The sequence below is a fragment of the Pelodiscus sinensis genome, chromosome 2 (assembly GCF_052426305.1).
Source record: "Pelodiscus sinensis isolate ZL-2025 chromosome 2, ASM5242630v1, whole genome shotgun sequence".
NCBI lineage: Eukaryota > Metazoa > Chordata > Testudines > Trionychidae > Pelodiscus > Pelodiscus sinensis.
The window spans coordinates 94,962,481-94,981,689 of record NC_143053.1 but is presented as its reverse complement, the minus strand read 5'-3'; the positions used below and the strand labels follow the sequence as shown (position 1 = coordinate 94,981,689).

At 42.0% G+C, this 19,209-nt stretch overlaps 1 protein-coding gene across 8 annotated transcripts in view; it reads left to right on the top strand.

The window, feature by feature from the left end:
* RTTN (rotatin) overlaps window positions 1–19,209 on the top strand; it is a 176,261-nt gene that overhangs the window by 100,137 nt on the left and 56,915 nt on the right. For 7 of the 8 annotated variants that reach the window (XR_331929.5, XM_075921044.2, XM_075921043.2 and 4 more), the window contains 4 exons: window positions 3,470–3,598; window positions 5,542–5,655; window positions 8,683–8,841; window positions 18,730–18,801. Coding sequence is in view for 7 of the 8 variants with exons in the window: in XM_075921044.2 (XP_075777159.2) it covers window positions 3,470–3,598; window positions 5,542–5,655; window positions 8,683–8,841; window positions 18,730–18,801 (474 nt within the window). In the remaining variant the exon portion in view is untranslated. The remainder of the gene's footprint in view (window positions 1–3,469; window positions 3,599–5,541; window positions 5,656–8,682; window positions 8,842–18,729; window positions 18,802–19,209) is intronic. The other variant, XM_075921045.2, reaches the window with a different exon arrangement.

The following is a 19,209-nucleotide window of genomic DNA, read 5'->3' as shown; positions in this document are numbered from 1 at the left end:
AACTAAAATATTGACGATAACTTAATACTCCAAAGTAACCTTATAATAATGTAGAGTAGCTGCAAAGTGGAGGTAAACAGTTTATATAGATTTTAATTTTGGTCTTTTAACGGTTTACCATAAAGAGTGAAAAAAGTATATCAGAAATTGTTCTTTTAAGTTTCAAATTTTAAAAATTGTTTACATCAAAACAGCAATGCCTATTAGAAAAGAGAGAAATTTTTTTATCAAGGTCACCAATTAATCGTAGTCTATCAGTTTAAAGGAAGCCAGTGCTTCCCCTGACCTGGTCCCTAGTTGGTCCACATCGTCGTTCAGCGTCTGTCCCTCGTTGTTTATCCAGGGAGTTTTTAACTCAGTCAATAAAAGTCCTTCGACAATTAAGCATAGTCCATCACGTAAGAGAAGCCAATTCTCCCCCTGACCTGGTCCCTTGTCATTCTGTGTCTTCTTCTCAGTAAGACAAAGTCCATCAGGTGAAAGGAGCCAGTGCTTTCCTTGAACTGGTCACTCATCGGTCTGCAATCCTGTCCCTTGTCATCCATCTGATAGTACAAGCCAATCTGTCCAAATGGATATTACAGTATCTCCAGTACAAGTGAGAAATAAGGGTGAGAAATAAGTAGCCTGCAGACCAAATGCATTTTTTCCATGTTAGTCTCTAGCGGATTGCCAGACACTTCATTTACCTGCACATCTGCAGGTACGGTGGCTCACAGCTCCTATGGTGGCAGCAGTTCATCATTCCTGGCCAATGTGAGCTTCAGTGAACCGTGTTCCTGCCTATGGATGCGCAGGTAAATAAAGTGTCTGGTGGCCTGTTGCATCCAGCCCATATGCTCTATATTGCCCCTCTCTCTCTATGGGGAGATACACACTGCCTACTAGGATTCTCTTAAAATCCTTAGCCTTTTTAACAACATTCATTTTGTGGAAATCTGCAGAACTGCAACCTAGACTTCACTACACACTTTTACACAATACTGTGCATTGCTCCAATGCGTATCTTCCAGTACCCTGTTAGTCCACACAGTGCTCTCATCTGCTACAACTTCAAATGCAAAATTCCCTCCTTCCTCTGGAAGGCATGCTCTGAAGTCACCTAAAGTGGAGCACCAACAGGGAGAGCACTCAAAGAGGAAGTTACTCACCTTGTGCAGTAACCAAGGTTCTTGAAAGATGTGCTCCCCTATGGATGCTCTGCTATCCACCCTCCTCTCCTCTGCTTTGAAGTTCTATCCTATATGGACTCTTCAATAGAGAAGTGTGTGTGTGGAGGGGAGGGGAGGGCCGTAACAAGGACGGGACAAGCCCTGGGACATCATAATCGGGTGCAAAGATGCAATAAGTAAAAATAATAAGCTGCAAAAGTCAAGAGCACAACGTGTGCTTACCTAAGGAGAGAGAGTACATAATTAAAATTTTGCTAAGAACACAAAAATACTTAGTTACGGTGCTGGTGGAAGGAAAGGGGAGTTTGGCTGCTCAGCATCAGTTGAGGCAGCGTGAGACTGGGCCTGGCATGTCCAGCCTGACAAGACACTGCTACTTTAAATCTCTGACTCTTAGTGCAGGGGTGCATCAGTACCAAAGTGGAGCGCCCATTGGGGGACACATTGAAGAATCTCCATTACTGCACAAGGTGAATAATTTCCTCTTGTTAAAGTGGAAGTAAAATAGTTGGATTCACTTGATTGATGAAAACTTCAGATAGGAGTTTAAAATTAAAAATGGGACGAAAGTTATATATGGTGTCATGTGATAGCAAATGGTCAGAGAAAACAACTAAGATGAAAGCAACAGGGAACCAAATGATAAGCTTTCAGTCTTGTCTGCTGTAAGTTCCATGTGATTTCAAGTGAACTAAATATAACAAGTTACTTAAAAGTGGAGCGGCTGGAAGTTTGGGGTTTTTATGGAAGGAGGTGGTTTGAAGGAAAAGGATAGGCAAATTATACTAGGGATTTTAAATTGTGTTTAATCAGCTACTTGAGTAGCTGATGGAATTTCCATCGACTACTTTATAGTTGATAAGGTGGGGAAACTGCAGAGCTTTAGTAGGGTTGGCTCCTGAACTCGGGAGCTAACCCTGCTGTGGCTCTAGCATGTGAATGTATGAAGAGCCTGATGGCCAGGCAGCTACCTGGGCTCTTAATACATTTAAAAAGCAGAGGTGCAGCTTGGGGGACCTGGCGCAAGCTGAGACAGCTGATTCCCGTCTTACACTGGGTCATCCGGGCTGCACCTCTGTCTTTCTGTCCCCTCCCCCCCCCCCCCCCCCCCCCCCCCCGCTGGGACAGTGCTGGGGGGAACCAGCTTTTTAAGATGGCTCCCCCCCAGCACCAGCTTCTGCTCCCCCCAACCTTGCTGCCTCTCTCTGATAGAAACAGCAAGGGGGGGAAGGAGGAGAGAGAGGTAGGGAGGGGAGAGTAGCAACTAGTTGAGTGACTCCTTGACTAGTCGCTTACGTCCCTAAATTATACTAACAATATTTTTGGTGGAAAATGCTCTTTAGATATAATTCTTACACATGAAGTTCCATAAGTTTTATGACTCATATCACTGTTCAGCAGATTTTGATATTTGATATTTAAAATGAAAACTTCCATTTACATCCGTGCAAATCTTATTAAACTGTCCAAAATGAACCCTCTTCCTTTAGCGTAATTTTTTACAAAGTGCCAATTAAACTGAAAAGCTTTTTGTATAGAAAGCCTTACAATAGCACATTTTCTTTATAACAAGAAGTGTGAAATCTGCACCATCCTGCTTTTTTGAGAACCAATATGAAATAATATCTTCATAATAGCGTAAGGCTAGTTATCTAGAAACAATTATGAAGAGCTACAAAATATTTTAAATGACTGTCATATGTGAAAAGTATCTGTCTTCATTAATCACACAAAAGATGCTTTGTTTTTAAGTTATGCAATGGGAATGTTTTAATAGAAAATGCTAGTCTGAGACCCATGGAGTAACTACAGATACAAGGGCTGTGGCAAGATGGATGCATGAATTATTTGAGGCTAAAAATTGAACATGGTTAGCTAAACAATACATTGTAATCCTAGGCGTGCAAAATAGAAAACTCCAAAGCAAAAAAACCCCACAAAAAACGTATAATGAATAATAGTATATATCACAGCCCATAAAAAACCCATTAGCTGACTGGTCCATAGATAGTGCAGACCTGAGTGATCAAGCAAAAAGCAGGACATGGAATACTGTGGTACAGCTGTATCACAAAGGAACCTCTGACCAAGTAGCTTATTGTACTGGAAATGTAAAGTATTCTGAAAAAAGCAAGGAAAATGTATGTTGGATAAAGGCTGTTACACTTAATCAAGTTTTAAATTCATTGAAGTCTGCAAGACACTTTGTATGTATTTATGTTTTTCTCATTATAAAGCTTCCATGACATTGCTTTTTTTTGTTTGGTTTGTTTGTTTGTTTATTTATTTAATTACAGGTTATCTCATCTTTTTATGTTGAATGGGGAGGAAATGCTATGTCCTTCATGGGGAAAGGTGTCACAAAGAGCACAGTACTTTGCTTGCTTCACTTGTCTCACGAAATGATGGCTCAAGCCAAAACTATGGTGAGAGCACTAAAAGCTGCCTTTCATTTGTCATGCATGTGACTGAAACACTGGCACATTATTGATGGTTCAAAGCTATAGTCTAGTTTTGCTAGACATTAGAGAGCAGAAAATTGAATTTCAACTGGTGTTTTCCTTGCAATTGTGGTGCTTTAAATTACTGAATTTGAACACTAAGGAATGCTAATGTCACTATTTTAAGTGTAAGACATACTAGCTCTAAGGTCTGGTTCTGCTAACATTCCTTACTGAGCAGTATCACTGTGCGGGTAGTCCTTTTGACTTAAGAGGAACTAGTTGCAGAATGAGGCACTCATTACTTAATGGTAAAGATGGTAAACAAGGGCTAAAAGCATGGTATTTACTTCTAAAATAGTTTAGTAATAAGTATAGTATCTTCAAGATTATTTTAAATGAGGTTACTTCTGATACTAGAAAATAGTTTGGTTAAATATATTTTTATTTGTACAACAATTCTGGAAATAAAGCTTCTTTTAACAGAATGTTGCACAGTACTAAAACTTTCTTATGGTAGGGTTGATTTACAAGATGCAGATTCCAGAAAATCCTGAAACATATTTTTAATGTTAAATCTATAAGTGAATCCCATTAAATTTAAGAGAGCACTTTTAAGTTTTGTGCTGTATCAGGGCCCAAATAAACACATTGGCTGAGTCTAGACTGGCAAGTTTTTCCGGAAAATCATGTGCTTTTCCGGAAAAACTTGCCAGCTGTCTACACTGTCCGCTTGAATTTCTGGAAAGGCACTACGATCTAATGTAAAATCATCAGTGCTTTTTCGGAAAAACTATGCTGCTCCCGTTCGGGCAAAAGTCTTTTTCCAAAAGACTTTTGCGCAAAAGGGCCAGTGTAGACAGCATAGTACTGTTTTCCGCCAAAAAGCCCCGATCGTGAAAAAGGCGATCGGGGTTTTTTTTGCGGAAAATCGCGTCTAGGTTGGCCATGGACGCTTTTCCACAAAAAGTGCTTTTGCAGAAAAGCATCCTGCCAATCTAGACGCGCTTTTCCGAAAATGCTTTTAACGGAAAACTTTTCCGTTAAAAGCAGTTTCGGAAATTCATGCCAGTGTAGACGTAGCCATTGAGGTTCTGTGCTCTTCTGTTAAATGTCTTAATTCAGTGTGCAAATGTAAATAATCTATAAAGTTGCTTAGGCGGTTACCAGAAAAATTAAACCGGGTAAAATACCTGCTAATAAATATGGTTTGATTTTGTTTAATTAAATCCTCAAAATATAACCAACCCCCAAATGTGCCTGTGACCATATTCTGCAAACTTAATTTTTTTAGCGTTAAGAATAAGGTGGAAGTCATGGTCTTGAGCTTCAACATGGTTAAACACAAAGCCAGGATTTTACTATCCATTTTGGGAGACGAAAATCCAGTATAGAAATGCTCTGTTAAGAATGAGAAAAGAAGTTCACACAGTTTGCAGATAGCATATGTATTTAATTCTGCCACCCTTACTCATGTTGCATAGTACTTTACTCTGGAATTTGCCCCGAATAAATTAAAGTAGGCTCCAGTGTAATAAAGTACTACACAGTTCAAGGGTAATAAAGTCCGTGTCTTGAATAGCATTTCTCATTTGTGCAGCTAATCAACAGAATTAAACTGTGACTCTTTCCTCTTAACTCAGCATTTATTTTTCTTTGGTAGTTTTAAAAACAATTATACCATATTAAGACAATAGTTTTGTGTTACTGACGAGTACATTTTTTATTTTGTTTATATTGCAAAAAGGGGTTTGTACCACACAGTAATATTGTTAAGCTTTACATTTTGCTTCCAGAATCTTTGCCATACAATATTAATGCTTTATACTGAAATAAAGAAAAAATAGCTTACATAGTTGGAGGATAGAATTTATTTGAATAGTTACTGTCTGAAACAAATATTTTGTCATTTTTTTTCTTCTGATTAGGACTGGGTGTCTCTCTGGCTCTTGCCTTACAATAAAAGTGAAGAACAAGAACAAGTTCCTTCTCGACTCGGTCTAGCATGGCTAATTCCATTGTGGGTAGATAGAGATCCTGAGGTTAGTGTGTTCTAGCATAAAACTATTGCTCCAAGTTTAAGAAACAAGTGTATTGCAAATCTAAAAAATTGTGTTTAATGTTGACACTTAACTAACTTGTCCTAATTTTAAATGTGTGTTTTTAAATTGTACTTCAGAGAATAATAATGGTTAGAATTTTTCTATCAAAGTGTCTTAAAATGAATCCCTATCCTAATTTCCTACCCTCTCTGTCCTCGCCCTCCCCCCCCCTTCTTTTCCTGATCATCCATGGTAGTGGCTCCTGGGGCCTTAGCACAGAATAAATTTAGTCTAGATAGAATCATTGCTCTCTTAAAAAGTGTTTGCAGTATTCTTGTAGCATAATGGGCTCAGAATATTAGAGAGTTAAGGTAGTGAGTGAATATCTTCCATTGGGCCATCTTCTGCTCGTGAAAAGACAAACTTTCAAGCTTATACAGAGCTCTGCTTGTAGTCTGGGAATGATGCTTACTGTCACAGCTAAATTTAAGGGTGTAACCAATAAAGAGTTAACAAGTTACATTTGAAGTGGGTAATTAAGACTTCTGCAGTTGTAGGACAAAGATGGATTAGTGGGTTATATGCTGTTGTAATGAGCCATAAAATCCAGTCTTTATTAAGTCCATGATTTAACATCCAGCAGAGTTATGAATTTAAGTTCCTAGGCTTGTGTTTTGAAGATGTGCTGCAGGTTTCCTTTTAGGACAAGGACTGAGAGATCAGATAGGGACTGAAAAGTATTCTCCCCTGATGATACGGTGTTTTTGTCTTCTCTCATTTTATTTGTATTGTAGTGATAGAAATGTAGCCGTGTTAGTCTGGGGTAGTTGAAGCAAAATGCAGGACAAAGTGCTACATTGTCCTGCATTTTATTTGTATTGGTTTTTCCTTCATTGAAGTAGGTTCTCTCAGGTATTTGGGTGGTCTCTTCCATGATGATGTCCTTGTTGAATGAAGGCAGTCTTAAGTGTGTTAAATTGTTTATCCTGTGTTTTCTTCTTGGAGTATATTTCTGTGGTATCTGAGTGCCTGATGGTGGATAAGCAATTTCGTGAGGTGATTACTAGATCTGTGAAGCTAGGTGTAGTGATCCCTGAGTTTCTTGTTATGGATGAGTGGTGGTGTTTGAAGTTGTGTTGGAAATATCAGAGGGAGTTTAGTATGTCTGCCCAGAAGATGCCAATGTCATTGACGTGTTCATTGTTTATCATTGGTTTTGTTGTGCATTTCACCAGAAATTCTTCCTTCTGGTCGCCCATTGAGGAGTCATCCTAGTACCTGTGGCTGTTTTAAAACAACAACACAGTGTCAGCTGTGAATAGACCCATCTTACAACAAAGCAATCACTCCATATCTAATCTCTTGATCTTTGTCTTCAAAGGAACTTGCTTTACACCTTCATAAGACAAGAATGGGAACTTAAACTGATCACTTTGCTAGATACCAAAAATCATGGACTGTGTTTTGGGCTCCTTACAGCAGTCTGCAACCCATTTACTCTAATTTTTCCAACCACTGAAGTGGTGTTAATTGCCCATTTGAACTTGAATGGTCTCTTGCAATATGAGTTAACTCCTTATCATTTCCACCCTTGAATTTATCTTTGTCACTCAGACCTGAACAAGAGCTTTGCATAAGCTCAAAAGCATGTCTCTTTTCATTAGCAGTGGATCCATTAAAAAATATTGCCTCACCAACCTTGTGTTTACTAAAAAGAATGTTCTTTTTAACATGACTTGCATACTAATTTAAAGCAAGTATACTCAGACAAAAGCTATCAAGAACATTTTATTTGAAACTGGTTGTCTGGATCATTTGTATACATTGTTTTAAGATGTCTTTACATGTACAATTCAGAAACATGCGTACTTTAAAGAAAAACTATATAATGCCATCTCCTTACTCATCACATATGCTTTCTGTGTCTATTCAGTTCTATTGCCTTATTTTAGCAACTATTTGATCTTTAGCAGTAGTTAGATGCCACTGTGATGGTGGGCGCCAGGGATTAATCTAGATAGAACATTTTGGTCTTGATGCCTTTTTTATTTTGTCATTAAGACAATTATTTAGAAAGCACCAATCAGTTCTACTTAAGAACATCCATGGAAAACAAAGATGTTGATCAGGTTTGACTGTGCACATCAGTCCAGGGGCTTGCATAGGTGTAACTGTGGGCCTGATTTGTCCTGTGGTACTCTTCTGAGCCAGTGGTCCCAACCTTTTGGGGCTGCCAAGCGCCTGGGGGTGGGACCACTCACGTGCCGGGTGCCCAGGAATGGGGCTGCCCATGCGCTGCACTCCTGGGGCCGGCACAGCTCCTGTGCCACGTGCCCAGGGTGGGGCCGCCCATACACCGCATGCCCAGGATTCGGCAGCACCCATGCGCTGCGCACCTGGGGCCGGCACAGCTCCTGTGCCGCGTGCCCAGGGGCAGGGACACCCATATGCTGCGCGCCTGGTGCCGGCACAACCTATGCACCGTGTGCCTGGGGGCAGGACCGCCCATGTGCTGCGAGCATGGGGCTGATGGTGCCCCTTTGCCGTGTGTCCAGGGGCGGGGCCGGCCTCGATCACTCAGTGGGCGTACAGAAATGGCCCGGCGGGCACCATGGCGCCCGCAGGCACCACGTTGGGGACCACTGTAAATCTGAGCAGTTAATATTAAATGGTGAACGTTTTACTTTTTTGTTTTATACTTGTTAATGAAAACGCTCCTTTTATATAGTGTTATAAAAATAGAGATGTTCACAGCACTGAGATCATTTAAAGATGTTCACATGTTTTCAGCTTTCTAGACATGCGTGTCCTGTTTGTTAGGTGGATACCGAAAGATGAGTATTGGTCATGTTGTTGGTCTTTTGTTTGCTCTTGTATGAAAATACAAGTAGTTCTTTAGTAGCTTTTCAAGATAGTTTAGAGATAATGAAAATTTCATGCTTTATTATAAAGGTTTTTACAATATGTGATGAGATGTTAATATTTCATACAATGAAATGCATCTTCTTTCTTGCTAAAATGTTCCAGGTAAGGTTTACCTCCCTTGGAATTGGATCAGCTCTTACATCTCTTGAATTAGGATGCTTTGCTTTATCAGACAGCTGTCAGAACATTTCAGGAGGGTTATGGGGAACAGTGATAAACATCCTTCTGGACCAATCTGAATGTAGCATGGTACGCAGAGAGGTATGTCTTTGTCCTCATATTGTCCCTATGTGCTGGGTTGGGGTCCCTTTGTGACTGTTAACTGACTGGGAAATCCTGTCTTGTTGATCGCAACCTGTTTCAACCAGGACATGGGGACAGGGTTACACCACCAAGACTGCAGACACACACTTTAAGCTCATGAAATTCACCTCTTTGACAATGTAAAGAGAGAGATGCACAGGACCCTTGCCCTCCCTCCTTCTCTGTAACAGTTATTTACACTGGGCTTTTTAATAAACAGAAGTGATTTTATTAACTATGAAAGGTAGGATTTAAGTGGTCATAAGAGATAGCACACAGAACAAAGTAGGTTACTAAGAAAAATAAAACAACATGCACATTAAGCTTCATTCGCTAAAGAAACTACTTACATGTAATATTGCTCCATAAAAGTTGTGGTAGTAATCTTCATGGACTAGACATCCTCCAACCTGGGCCCAGTTGCTTCCCCCACTTCCGTCTAAGTTGGTTCCTACAGTCATCTTGGCTGGGGTTGCTAGGGAGAACTAATGACTTGGATTACCTCACTCCCTACCCTTAAATAGGATGTGCTTAAGGCAGGAATCCGTTGTTCCATGTTGGACTCCCCCAAGCTTCTCATGGAAAAGTACCGAATCCAAGATGGATTCCAGTATCAGGTCACATGATCACACATCTCTGGATACTCTCCATACTTCTTGGGCTGACCCACCCATCTTCAGGAAGGTTAAGCTCCAATGTCTCTTGCCAATGGTTGATAATAACCATGAAGCTTAATCAGTGAGTGACCCAAAACAGTGAATATGCTATTACAGATACACAGTACAGGCAGTCCCCGAGTTACACGGATCCGACTAATGTCAGATCCGCACTTACGAACGGGGCTTTTCTCGCCCCAGAACTCGCGGGCGGCGGGACCACCCAGACGCGCAGTGGTCCCACCACCGCATCATCCGGGGCAAGAAAAGCTGCTCCGGGTGTCCCTGGTCTGCTGGGACACTCCGAGCAAAGCCAGGGACCAGGGACACTCCGAGCAAAGCCACAGAGGTGGCGAGGTCCCGCGCCTCTGCGGCTTTGCTCGGGGTGTCCCTGGTCTGCTGGGGACCCCTCCCAGCAGACCAGGGACACCCCAAGCATACCAGGGACACCCGGAGCAAAGCCTTGGAGGCGGCGGGGTCCCCGCCTCCAAGGCTTTGCTCGGGGGTCCCTGGTCTGCTGGAGACCCCTCTCAGCAGACCAGGGACACCCCGAGCAGACCAGGAACACCCGGAACAAAGCCTTGGAGGCGGCGGGGTCCCGCGCCTCTGCGGCTTTGCTCCTGAGCAAAGCCTTGGAGGCACGGGACCCCGCCGCCTCCGCGGATTTGCTCCGGGTCTCCCTGGTCTGCGGGGGGGGGCCCAGCTAGGGTGCCCCCCCCCCCCCCCCCCCAGCAGACCAGGCTTTTGTTGTGGACGCCTGGGGTAGAGCAGCTGGGGTGCTGCCGGGTTGGTCCTGGGGGGACCTACCCGGCAGCGCCCCAGCTGTTCTGTCCCAGGCTCCAGATTCAGCCCCTGTTGAAACGGATCAGTGGCTGATTCCAGGAAGCTGGGGGCAAAGCAATTCTGCCTTGGGCTTCCTGTAGTCAGCCCCTGGTCAGTTTCAGCAGCAGCGGCTGAATCTGGAGCCAGTTCCGAGTTACGTACAAATTCAACTTAAGAACAAACCTATAGTCCCTATCTTGTACGTAACCCAGGGACTGCCTGTATACTTGAGCTACAAAAATGCTTCTGAACTTGAACTACAACAATGAGGAATCCTGTGGCACCTTAAAGATTAACACAGTGGGCTGCATCCCTTGGCACCTGAGCCTATTTTTACTGGCTCACAGGGTGGGAGTTCAGTCCTGCCATTCCCTTCCCCCGTGCAGCGAGGAGCCAGTGCTACAGCTCCAGTCTGCAGGCAAAGAGCTGGGCCAGGCAGGGCAGAGACTCTGCCCTTCCCCACACCTCTTCTCACCCCAGTGTTACCCTGGGATGCAATAATGATTAATTAAGAGATCTAATTAGGCACGCCCTGACACTTGGAAATGTTAATTGTCTCAAGTCGCAAAAGACGAGATTGCCTGAGGCCGTATCTATCACCAGTTATGGGTTTTAAAACAAATGAATTGGAGACAAGATATGGGGCCAAACCATATATTGTAAAGAATCTGAAATGTCAACACGTGAAATATCAGTTTGCCCACCCTATCCCAGAAGAAAAGATGATAGAATATTCTCAGTACACAAAATATACATTACACCCACGTGATTGAACACAGGTTTCGGAGCTCACAACCTCTATGCTCTAGCTAATATGAAGCCTCAACAGAGGAACAGTGAGGTGATCCTGCGATGATACTCCAGATCCTATCCTACAGACTGGCAGGTGTAGCTATCTGGACTCCTTAGCGAAGGGCCTTCCGCTCTCTACGTGTTAATCCAATAGGGCGTCAAGTAAACCCTTAGTAGCCAGTCCTGCGCTTGGACTGTTGTTTACACGGGACTTCTCCACAGGAAACTAAGCCCACTGGCAGGACAACCACTACCTACACCCACATGGTCACACTATTCAATCACTCTTCCATACATGTAATGACAAACAGGAAAACATACCACTAGCATACCTACATAATGACACAAGCTGAACCCAAAAGAATCACAGCTAGGGTATTTATAGACAAAAAGGAGGGAAGATGTTAGTAGGGCTGAGTGCAACACCATTTGGGCAGTGTGCAGAGCTTTTTGGATCGTGTGCAGCTCTTATGGGATGGAGTGCAAAGCATTTGGTGATGGGTGCAACCCTGTAAGTGGAGGGAATCTTTAGACAGAGAAACCCCTCGCCCCCCTCCTTTGGTTAGGTTGACAGGATTGTATACCAAAAAGGCTGACCCACAGACTCCATTTTAAAATCCAAATAAACTCCAGCCCAATTATACATTTCCATAGATTAAAGTGGTAACACCAGCACTGCTCCTGGAGGGGCTACGAGTCCCAGCGCTACTGCTCTGCTGGCAGCCTGGGGGAGGCTGAGAAGTGCCCCAATGGATCTGCCACCTGGGAGTGACACAAATCCAAACGCCCAAGCTCTCCCTATATCTGTCCCTTAAGACCGGCGGAAGTTCTTTTAAATTGTGCCTGGTTCTGTTACAGCAACTGAAGGAGTCAGGTTAAAACTTAAACAGTTACAGGTTTATTGAGGAAGCTTATAAATCATATGGTTGCAATGGCTATTGTTCTATTTCTTAACTGCTAGCAAAATATAGATCTTAAAAATGGTTACAAAGAAGATAAAGATACGAAAACAGAAATAATAGTACCAAGTAACAGCTTAATCATAGAATAGAATCATAGAATAATAGGACTGGAAGGTACCTCAAGAGGTCATCGAGTCCAGCCCCCCGCCCTCAAGGCAGGACCAAGCTCCGTCTACACCATCCCTGACAGATGTCTATCTAACCTGTTCTTAAATATATCCAGAGAGGGAGATTCCACCACCTCCCTTGGCAATTTATTCCAATATTTGACCACCCTGACAGTTAGGAATTTTTTCCTAATGTCCAATCTAAACCTCCCCTGCTGCACTTTAAGCCCATTACTCCTTGTCCTGTCCTCAGAAACCAAGAGGAACAAATTTTCTCCTTCCTCCTTGTGACACCCTTTTAGATATTTGAAAACCGCTATCATGTCCCCCCTTAATCTTCTTTTTTCCAAACTAAACAAGCCCAGTTCATGAAGCCTGGCTTCATAGGTCATGTTCTCTAAACCTTTCATCATTCTTGTCGCTCTTCTCTGTACCCTTTCCAATTTCTCCACATCTTTCTTGAAATGTGGTGCCCAGAACTGGACACAGTACTCCAGCTGAGGCCTAACTAGTGCAGAGTAGAGCGGCAGAATGACTTCACGAGTTTTGCTTACAACACACGTGTTGATACAACCTAGAATCATATTTGCTTTTTTTGCAACAGCATCACACTGTTGACTCATATTCAACTTGTGGTCCACTATGACCCCTAGATCCCTTTCCGCCATGCTCCTTCCTAGACAGTCGCTTCCCATCTTGTATGTATGGAACTGATTGTTCCTTCCTAAGTGGAGCACTTTGCATTTCTCTTTATTAAACCTCATCCTGTTGACCTCTGACCATTTCTCTAACTTGCTAAGGTCATTTTGAATTATGTCCCTATCCTCCAAAGAAGTTGCAACCCCACCCAGTTTGGTATCATCTGCAAACTTAATAAGCGTACTCTCTATCCCAATATCTACATCATTGATGAAGATATTGAACGGTACAGGTCCCAAAACAGACCCTTGAGGAACTCCACTTGTTATCCCTTTCCAGCAGGATTTAGAACCGTTAACAACAACTCTCTGACTACAGTTATCCAGCCAATTATGCACCCACCTTATCGTGGCCCTATCTAAGTTATATTTGCCTAGTTTATCAATAAGAATATCATGCGAGACCGTATCAAATGCCTTACTAAAGTCTAGGTATATGACATCCACCGCTTCTCCCTTATCCACAAGGCTCGTTATCTTATCAAAGAAAGCTATCAGATTAGTTTGGCATGACTTGTTCTTCACAAACCCATGCTGGCTATTCCCTATCACTTTATTACCTTCCAAGTGTTTGCATATGATTTCCTTAATTACCTGCTCCATTATCTTCCCTGGGACAGACGTTAAACTGACCGGTCTGTAGTTTCCTGGGTTGTTCTTATTCCCCTTTTTATAGATGGGCACAATATTTGCCCTTTTCCAGTCTTCTGGAATCTCCCCTGTCTGCCATGATTTTTCAAAGATCATAGCTAAAGGCTCAGATACCTCCTCTATCAGCTCCTTGAGTATCCTGGGATGCATTTCATCAGGACCTGGTGACTTGCTGACATCTAACTTTCCTAAGTGATTTTTAACTTGTTCTTTGTGTATCCTATCTTCTAAACTTACCCTCTCTCTGCTTGTATTCACTACGTTAGGCACACCTCCAGACTTCTCGGTGAAGACCGAAACAAAGAAGTCATTGAGCATCTCCGCCATTTCCAAGTTTCCTGTTACTGCTTCTCCCTCCTCACTAAGCAGTGGGCCTACCCTGTCCTTGGTCTTCCTCTTGCTTTTAATGTATTTATAAAAGGTCTTCTTGTTTCCCTTTATGCCTGTAGCTAGTTTGATCTCATTTTGTGCCTTTGCCTTTCTAATCTTGCCCCTGCATTCCCGTGTTGCTTGCCTATATTCATCCTTTGTCAGTTGTCCTAGTTTCCATTTTTTTATATGACTCCTTTTTTATTTTGAGATCGTGCAAGATCTCCTTGTTAAGCCAAGCTGGTCTTTTGCCATATTTTCTATCTTTCCTACACAGCGGAATTGTTTGCTTTTGGGCCCTTAACAACGTCCCTTTGAAATGCTTCCAACTCTCCTCAGTTGTTTTTCCCTTCAGTCTTGCTTCCCATGGGACCTTACCTACAAGTTCTCTGAGCTTATCAAAATCTGCCTTCCTGAAATCCATTACCTCAATTGTGCTGGTCTCCCTTCTACCTTTCCTTAAGATCATGAACTCTATTATTTCGTGATCACTGTCCCCTATACTGTCTTCCACTTTCAAGTTCTCAACTAGTTCCCCCCTATTTGTTAAAACCAAATCCAGAACAGCTTCTCCTCTGGTAGCTTTTTCAACCTTCTGAAACAGAAAGTTGTCTCCAATGCAGTCCAGAAACTTATTGGATAGCCTGTGCCTCGCTGTGTTAGTTTCCCAACATATGTCTGGATAGTTGAAGTCCCCCATCACCACCAAATCTTGGGCTTTGGATAGTTTTGTTAATTGTTTAAAAAAGGCCTCATCCACCTCTTTCACCTGGCTAGGTGGCCTGTACTAGACAATCTTTAAAGAGCTCTAAGTCTGTGTACACTTAAGACAGAGGACCACATCCAGGTACAATTTTTACCCCCTTCTGTGCCTCTCGACTCCAGCGTGTCAGGCCAGGGCCGGTCCCTCAATTCCTAGGAAAGACGAAAATACAAGGTGGGTGTCCCCATAGAACCTCGGGAGGTCAAACACCTAACCCGACCAGCAGGTAGAGGGTAGATTGACATTCAAAGTGAGTGTGCTTCTGTACCCATCTTTATACCCATGGGGTCACGTATTTCTCTTTCTTATCTGTGATGTCAGATAGTGCTGGTCTCCCTTGTAAGAACTGGTCTCACAAAAGGCAGTTGTGAACTTAATTTACACTTGTAAGAGAGAGTTGAGAGGATTAAATTGGAGGTACTGGAGATTCTTTTGTCAGTGGGGGATCCCTCTCCCAGGGACGGCTGTGTGTTCGTATCAACATGGCTGCCAGCCGGGCACTTCTCGCAGCCTCGAGGCCAGCTTATTGCCTTAATCCTTCTCTCCTCATATCTATGTTTTCAGCTTCTCAGGATCAGATGAGCCAGCATAGACTATGCTGATTTTATTGCTCCTTCTCTGTCTTGTATGCTTCAGGAACCTCAGAGAGGCAAATAAGATGGATGAGATGGGGGGGTGGGGTCTGTCTGGCTACACCCTCTCTTGCCCATCCTCACTCACTTTCATCAGGTTGAGGCAGAGGGTTGATGAGGGACAGTTGAAGAGCCTGCACTTAATAGCCTTTTGGCCAAACTAGTCAGGATCACCCGTCAGAGGCTCCAAGATCTACCAGTAGATCCTGATCTGGTTGGTGACTACTGCATTAATGAATGTCCAAGGAGGTCAATGTGTTCTTCTACAGGTTTATGTGTGTTATCATTTCTGTCGTCTGATTTGTGTCCGTTTGTCCTTTGGCATAGAGACTGTCCAGTTTGGCCAATATACATGGCAGAGAGGCATTGCTGGCACTTGATCACGTATACCACATTACTGGATGTGCAGTGGATGAGCCCCAGATGGTTAGGGTCTGTTATGGAGTCGCTTGTATAGATATGTGGAGTTGACAGTGGGATTTATTGCAGGGATAGGTTCCTGGGCAAGTGTTTCTGTGTTGGGTTGTATGGCTGCTGGTGAGTATTTGTTTCGGGTTGGGGGGCTGTCTATAGGCAAGGACTGGTCTTTCTCCCAAGGCCTGTGAGAGTGAGGGATCATTTTCCAGAATAGGTTGTAGATTGTCAGTGATATGCTGGAGGGGTTTTACCTGGGGGGCTGTCGGTGATAACTGGTAGTGGTGTTTTATTTTCCTTTTTGGGCCTGTCCTGAATTAGGTGGCTTCTGGGTACTAGTCTGGATCTTGCAGTCTGTTTCTTCACTTCCCCAGCTGAGTATTTAAGTTTTAAGAATACCTGATAAAGCTCTTGTAGGTGTTTATCTCTGTCTAAGGTATTGGAGCAGATATGGTTGTATCTTGGCTGTAGACAGTGGATCATATGATGTGTCCTGAATAGGCATGTAGGTAAGACTAGTGGTCAGTAGGTTTCCGGTATAAGGTGGTGTTTGTGACCATTATTTATTTGTATTGTAGTGTCTAGGAAGTTATTCTCTTGTGTAGATTGTTCCAGGCCTAGATTGATAGTGGGGTGGAAATTGTTGAAATCCCAATGGAGTTCTTCAAGGGCCTCCTTCCCGTGGGTCCTTATGATGATAACATCATCAATGTAGCGTAAGCAGAGTGGTGGTACTAGGGATGGGAGCTGAGGATATGTTCTAGATCAACCATAAAAATGTTGGCATAGTGTGGGGCCATGCGGGTACCCATAGCAGTGCTACTGACTTGAAGGTATAATTTGTCCCCAAATAGGAAATGGTGGTGGGCAAGGACAAAGTCACATAGGTCAGCCACCAGGTGTGCCATGACATCATTAGGGATACCGTTCCTAACAGCTCATAGTCCATCCTCATATGGAATATTTGAGTATAGAGCTTCTGTGTCTGTGGTGGCCAGGATGGTGATGCACTGTTGTTTCCTTAGGAAGCCAGTGGTGTCCTGAAGATGGCTTCAAAGAGAATAATCCTATTCCGTAGATTATATCCTTTCCAGTGATATCTCACATAAAGTATCTTGCATAATACATATTTCAGTTATGTTATATTCATATTCACCAGCATACTTCCATAAAGAATCTGGAATCACCTGTAACAGCATGAATGTACATTTGTCTTTTGAATGTACCTTTAAGGGGAAAAATAGTACAAGATACTTCCTTCATAAACTGTTACTGGGAGGAAAGCTTACAAGACTTTATCTCAAGTGGCACAACATTCCTGCTGCCTTGTAAGTTAAATGCTACATAATGAAAATACATCTTTTTCTTGTTTTGTCTTAGCATTCACTTGAAAAGTGCCAGAGACATGACTACTAATGTAAAGCAGAAGTAATTTGTTTCAGTGCTATGCTAGTCTCAGTGGCGTCATAAAAATGAGTTGCATACACAAAGATGTTGTCTGCTGTTACTTTCTTTAACCTCATAAAAATAATCTCTTAGCTATTCTTGCTATACATTTTTATAGCATTTTGAAGTCCAGGCTACAAACAGTTTTAAATTAATTTTGATATAGTGTATGTAATGCAAAAACAACAAAATACTTTTCTGCTTTTCTCCACGTTAAAGGAACTTAAAGCTGGATTTACTTTATATGCGTTGCCTAACCTTGCACATTGAACTATTTTTCTTTTCTTAAAAATGAGGAGTCCGGTGACACCTTAAAGTTAGTCTTTAAGGTGCCACAGAACTCTTTGTTTTTGCAGAGAAAGATTAAGACAGCTACCCCTCTGAGGCATTTCTTTTATTAGAGAAGTGTATAAAAATATTCATTGGTATTATATATGAGCTACAGATTGTACATTAATCCTCTTGACATTGGTAGCTAATATCACAGCACTGTGGAAAATAACCTATTAAATTATATGTACAGTTTGTATTTATCACCCAGTAGTTGTATCCCTAGATAGGTGTTTGTCCAACCAGTTCTTAAAAACATCCAGTGATGAGGATTCCACGACCTCCCTTGAAAGCCTATTCCAGGACCTAACTTTCTATCTACGAGGGTAGTTTCCCCTAATATCTAACTTACCTCTCCCCTGCTGAAGGTTAAGCCCATTATTTCTTTTCCTTCATTTTAGTGGCTCTAGAGAACAATTGATCAGTATTTAATATATTTGAAGACTGTTATCAAGTCTCCTCTTCCCACCTGCCTTCTGTCATCTTTTCTCCACACTAACGATGCCTAGTTTCATGATCTTTCTTCATAGGCCATGTTTTTCCAGACCTCTTATAATTTTTGTTGATCTCCTGCAGACTCTTCAAATTCTTCACCCATCATGAAGTGTAAACCCAAAACTAGACACAGTATTCCATCTGAGACCTCTCTATAGCCAAGTAGAGAGAACTGTTTTTTTCCCAGCTATTATATATAACACTGCTGTAATGCACTCCAGAGTAATATTAACCTATTTCACTACTCATTTTTAAGTTTAAGGTAGTTTCAGTTACTACACTTGCTCCAGACTTCCTCTGCTTTTTTGATGAATTTATAATCACAGCTCCCCGTTAACTTGAAAATATTTTTCTTTTTACTGCTGTTCTGTAAAATCCACACAAACAGGGAAATTGACTATAATGGGAAAACTGTTGAACTGCTATACAAAGTGCTATCAGTTTCACAACGTAATTTTTTCCTCTTTATTATATTAGCTTTAAGTGATTTTTAGTTATTTTTAAGTTGACTGTGTCCCTTTTAAACTTTCTAGAAGCTTGAAATGTGAAACACCCTCAGGAATATTTAAGTCAGCAGGGTGACTTGTTGATTATCATATCTATTTGGCCTTTGATTTTGCTTTTAGAGTGCTTTTGGATCTGATTATCTTGCTTTATTTAGTTGCTGCAGCAAGATGGCAGTATTGATGTTTTCATTTCTTTTTTTTAGGCTGCTTTTATTCTTCAGAACCTTCTTGTAATCCCAATGCCAACAGAAGAAGTGAAAGATTGTGCTTGGCAGGTGAGTTAACTACATTTTAGTAAGGAAAGTCAGTGTGGCAGAAGTAGATTAATTGAAATTAAAATAGTGTTGCATCCCAGATATGTACCACATGTAAGAGAAAGAAATAATTCTGTGTAACTGTCAGAACTGATATATTCAAAGAGAAAAATATGGATATGAATATTCTTTTCATGTTTTCAGATAGCTTGAGGGAAATAATAGCCTTTTGTTTAACTACATGGAATGTACTATACAAAATGTAGGTGATAGTCTGATTATATTAGTGATACCTTAAGAGAATCAGTCGGTGGAAACAATAGTTTACAAAAAATGGTGAGGATCATGCTGTATAAATAACCTCAATCTCTCTCTTTTAAAATCTAAAATATCAAGAACCCCTGTGCATTCCCACTTTTGGCATATGGC